Here is a 5,000-nt window from a genome sequence, read left to right as displayed (position 1 = left end):
TAAAAGGAAATAACGTTTATCATCACTTTCCACCTGATTAAAGATGACTTAATGCCATAAAATAAATGCAATATGTTAAATATCAACTCCATTTCCACACCTGAATTAGGATCATTATCTGTTTATATATATATATATATATATATATATATATATATATAATCATTATACGCCTACACGTAAAACGACATATATCGATAAAGAATAAATAAAGTATGAGATCTTTTATTATGTGCATCCTTACCTGGTCCTTGAATCCGTTTTGACTGAGTGTCGTTGTGCTCCTTATTGCCTCCAGTTCTTTAGCCACATCACCGTCACGACCCAAAAGCAGCCGTAGAGATTTCTCAGCTGCGTTGATCTTGTTCTTTCGCACTAGCCAGTATGGGGACTGACGACAGGACGTATGTTACATATCTAGAGATCATGTCTCATTCCATAAGAATATAGGGACTATACATGTTGCATATAAGTAATCAGACCTGACCTAACCATATTTCACAAACCTCTGGGACAGGCAGCATCATAATGGACAAGAGCAAGAAGGGGGCAGCAGAAACTGCAGTAGCCGTTTTCCAAGGCAACAAAGAAGCTAGTAGATATGACAGCATCATCCCTGCACAGCCGAACGCCTCTGGTACCACTGCAGCTACGCCTCTGATTCGGGCAGGGCATAATTCAGCAACCAACGGGTACGTGACCACGTGCACCACCGTGCCACAGCTCGCCATTAGAGCTCTCGCGAGGTAAAGGAGCCACAGGTAAGGACTGAAGGCCTGTATGAGCCAAAGTCCAGCAACGGGAAGCGTTATGACCACGAGCAGCCGTCGCGGTCCCACGCATTCCGCTATGAAGCCGGCCAATGGGGCAACGATGAAACCCATTATAAAAGTCAGAGATACTGTGGAATAGAAAATGAATTCAGAAACTCTCCTTCGATTTTTAAATAATGTATATACCGTGTATACAACCTGCACAGAATCTGTGTTCTTAACCCAATGCCGACGAGAATGATGTGTACGTGTATGCCATGCCTACTGTGAGTTTACTTGTTTGATTGTGTTTACCCTTTTCTTTGATTTACGAGAATATTTTGCTGTTACTAATGTTTATAACATTACAGTAATTATAATGATTATAATAAAAATAACACCATCGATTGTTTATTTGTTTGTTGGATTTCTTGGCTATCAACCAGCAGTATGTGGCCAAGGTTATTAAGCCAATAGATCCTATTTATTATATCAATCTATATAAGGTTATAAAGTTTTGTCTCCCTTAGAAAAGCGATTACTTTACTTATCATTTTTTCATCATCTGATAAAAGATTAGATGTAAAATCTTAATTTTTTAATCGGAAATAGTTTATTAGATGTTATCGTTCGTTACTGTAGTTTTGGCATGATGTTAAAATGTGGTTGATTGTTAGGCTAGTGTTACATATCCGGCATTGTGGAGGGTAATTCTTTTCTATATAGGGGGTGAGATGTGTCAATCTTGTAGCATTGACCCTTAGGCGGGCCAACACCATCTCCCCTCTTTCTTTCCTGTGGGAAGTGTCCCACGATTTGCCAGTTGCAGGTTCTGTCCACTCACTTTGCCACAAGAGATGTATTTTTGGTTTTATAAGACACAAAACACCTGAGATCTGTACGAACTATGTTAATGTCCAGATCGCCAGTTGACCCGGCTAATTTGTCAGCCTGTTCATTGCCATGGATACCAGAGTGGCCTGGTACCCATATTAACTTGACTGATTTGTTGGCACCATGTAACTTATGAATTATATTACCCAGCAGTTCGTTTTTAGTGATTTCTAATGATTAAATAGCTTTAAGTGAACTTAATGAATCTGAAAATAAAAACTCTTCTATCGTGGGTCGTCGATAGTGCAAAATCTATAGCTTTATCAATGGCAAAAAGTTCGGCAAGAAAGATCCATGTATGATTCGGCAGTCGATCATACACGCGCACCCACACACTCATCTATCTTGGAGCCGTTGGCCATGGCACCTCCGGCGCCATGGCCTTGGCTGATGGAAGCAAGGCTTCCATGATAGAAAAGTTGGGGGATTCCCATGGCGCTATGTTTGACTGAACCAGGGTATCGATGGTAGAGAGATCTATACCGACTTTCTTGACGAGGTCGTGGAGTCGTGTGGCAAAGGGCCTAGTGCCTCCATTGCCATTTGGGTGGCTCGGCTCTCGAGCCACCTCCTGCGGCATAGGTCACTGCTAACTGGCCGCGTCTGAGTCGGAGGGGAGGTACTCCTGACTCCACCTCAAGACGCTCGATCCAAGTACATTTCAGGGCTCCAAGACACACACGCAAACAAGCGTTCTGCACAGCATCCAAACTTGATTTCGATGCCGAGCTATACACAATTGACCCATAATCTACTTTAGACATAACAAGGACTTTATATATCATTAGTAAAGCCTTTATATCAGCTCCCCATTTATTACCAGAAATGCACTTTAATAAATTTAGTGTTCTTTGACATTTATTCTGACTAATGCGGTCTTTCCAATTAAGTGTACGATCAAAGAGTAGACAAGAAATCTAGCAGAATTTTGAATAGGTATTGGGTGATTGTCTAGAGTTAGCATGATGTTCGGCTTCTTCCCATGTGAAAAAAATACTCTTTCTCGTGGAAAACTTAAAACCCCACTGGAGGCCCCAGTTATGAATCATATCCAGTGCCAGTTGGATGCGATTTGCCGAGAATTCCAGCATTCCAGCATTACTGCTGGAATGCCATAATGCACAATCATCAGCGTACAGTGAGTATTTAAGATTCCGAGGGGGAGCTAGTAAAATGTCATACATCATTCGTAGAAATAATGTTGGTGACAAGACACTTCCATATGGGACCCCGTTTGCCTGGACAAAAATGTCCATAAGAGTGACATTGTCAGAAAACAATTTGACAGCAAAAGTTCAATAAGAAATTAATTTTTTAATAAAACAAGGCAAGTTTCCATGTAATCCAAAAGCATAAAGTTTTCTGAGTAGGCCATATCGCCATGCCATGTCGTAGGCTATTTCTATATCTAAAAATACTAAAATCAAATTTTTTGGGGGGGCAATAAATTACTGGCATTTTAGCCTACGCTTCGTTCCTTGACCTTGCATAAGCAACTTGTCAACGCATTTGGGCGTTAGGAGACGGCAGATCTGGGATTTCCCCCACCTTTCAATATGGGAATAATGTGGGTGAAGTGCCATGAGTTTGGAAAAGTGTGGTTCTTCCTAATTCCATTGTACACTTCTAGCAACTTAATCATGGCATCATGATTAAGATGCTTTATCATCTCATATCGAATCTCATTGGGGCCTGGGCTTCTAAGGCTCGGACAAGCTTATCCATTGTTAGATCTTTATTGTAATCAAAGTCATCTCCTGTGGCAAAGTGAATAGGTTGCAGCCGTTTTCTTGATGGTCAGGAATGTGGAATGGTAATTGTCTGAGCTGCTTGTATAAGAGACCTGCCTGGCGCGTGCATTAGCAATGTCTCTAGGTGAATCAAAATTAGTACTCTCTTGAATGTTTTTAATTTTGAAAAGTTTTTTTTTTCTTATTTAATTTATTGACAGTGGACCAAACCTCTGATATTTTTGTATTGCTATTACTTGTGGAGACAAAGCTCCGCCAGGAGTCTCTTCTTGCTTGTCTTATTATTCTACGAGCCCTAGCTCTTACTTGTTTGTAATTGCAGAAGTTCTCGTTATTGATGTTATTTTTGAAAAGCCTATAGGCCCTATTGCGTTAGAACAGCGCTCTGCGGCAATCTGGTGTCCACCACGGAACTCTATGCTTAACGCTATATGTCGAAGTTTTAGGAATGGATAGCAATGCTGCATCTAAAATCGAATTCTGAATATTGTTTACTTCATCATCAATGGTTTCTCCAACAAGTTCGAGCTTGACGCTCCTTGTGAAGGCGACCCAGTCTGCTCTTTTTACGTTAAATTTAGGTGCCGAAGGCGTTCTCACTGTGTGGCATGAATATTCAATAAAAATAGGAAGATGGTCGCTTCCCAACGAGTCGTCCATGGTGTGCCACAGGCACACCATGGACGAAGAGATGAAGAGACCTGTGATATGTCAATAAAGCTCAAATTACCAGTATTATCGTCCACCCGCGTCGGACTTCCATCGTTCAGAAGGACCAGATCAGAATCATTAATTAACTTAACTACCTGTTCACCTATACCATCCACCCGCAGGGAACCCCATAACGTATGATGAACATTAAAATCACCTAAAATTAATCAATTTTGTGGTAGACTATCCTGAAGAGCAAAGAGCTGATCATAGATTATCACATTATCAGGTGGACAATAAACTGAACATATAGTCACATGCGTTCCATTATTTTTTACTTTGCATGCGACAAACTCCAAAGAAGAATCAATAGTCACTTCAGTAAAAGGGAGGCTTTCTTGGATGTACATGGATGTACTCCGCCTCCACCCCTACCCTCACAGTCCCTCCGACATAAATGGTAGTTCCTCAGCGAAACGACCTCGTCAGGGACGAGGTGTGTTAAGTGCGTTTCTTGGAAAACTATAATATCGGGAGCATAGGGTGAGGCTATTAATTTAAGGTCATTTACTTTAGATCTAAGACTTCGACAGTTCCATTGTATAATGGTCGACGCGAAGATTACGTTTTGTGGGGTTTAGAAGTGCTTTGTCCGCCAGTTTTAATTTTCTTTTTATGGGAGGGAGGTGCCTCCTCTCCCTTGCTTCCCAGGGACCTCCCTCGGGAAGGTTTGAAGACAGAAGCCTCCATGTCCTGCATCTCCTGGCGAGAGAGACGACTGGCAGATTGCGATTTGCTTCTCTCAGGAGTCGCCCAGATGGGGAGATGCGATCCGGACTTTGATTCGGTATCAGCCTCCTTAGGATATTTATGCTGGGTTGATGCAGCCATTTCGTCGACCAATTTAGTCAGTTAATATACTTTAATGTTCAATTCTTTAACGGTTTGTTTC

The 5,000-nt window shown here is 41.4% G+C and overlaps 1 protein-coding gene across 3 annotated transcripts in view; it reads right to left on the bottom strand.

Moving 5' to 3' along the window:
* LOC125045622 (facilitated trehalose transporter Tret1-like) overlaps nucleotides 1-5,000 on the bottom strand; it is a 15,017-nt gene that overhangs the window by 7,170 nt on the left and 2,847 nt on the right. For all 3 annotated transcript variants that reach the window (XM_047643009.1, XM_047643007.1, XM_047643008.1), the window contains exons 4-5: nucleotides 507-901; nucleotides 245-391 (exon numbers count right to left, since the gene is read on the bottom strand). In XM_047643009.1, the coding sequence (XP_047498965.1) occupies nucleotides 245-391; nucleotides 507-901 (542 nt within the window). The remainder of the gene's footprint in view (nucleotides 1-244; nucleotides 392-506; nucleotides 902-5,000) is intronic.

The sequence above is a fragment of the Penaeus chinensis genome, chromosome 37 (assembly GCF_019202785.1).
Source record: "Penaeus chinensis breed Huanghai No. 1 chromosome 37, ASM1920278v2, whole genome shotgun sequence".
Classification (NCBI taxonomy): Eukaryota; Metazoa; Arthropoda; class Malacostraca; order Decapoda; family Penaeidae; genus Penaeus; species Penaeus chinensis.
Note: the sequence above shows the minus strand (reverse complement) of the source record. Positions and strands in the feature narration are given on the sequence as shown.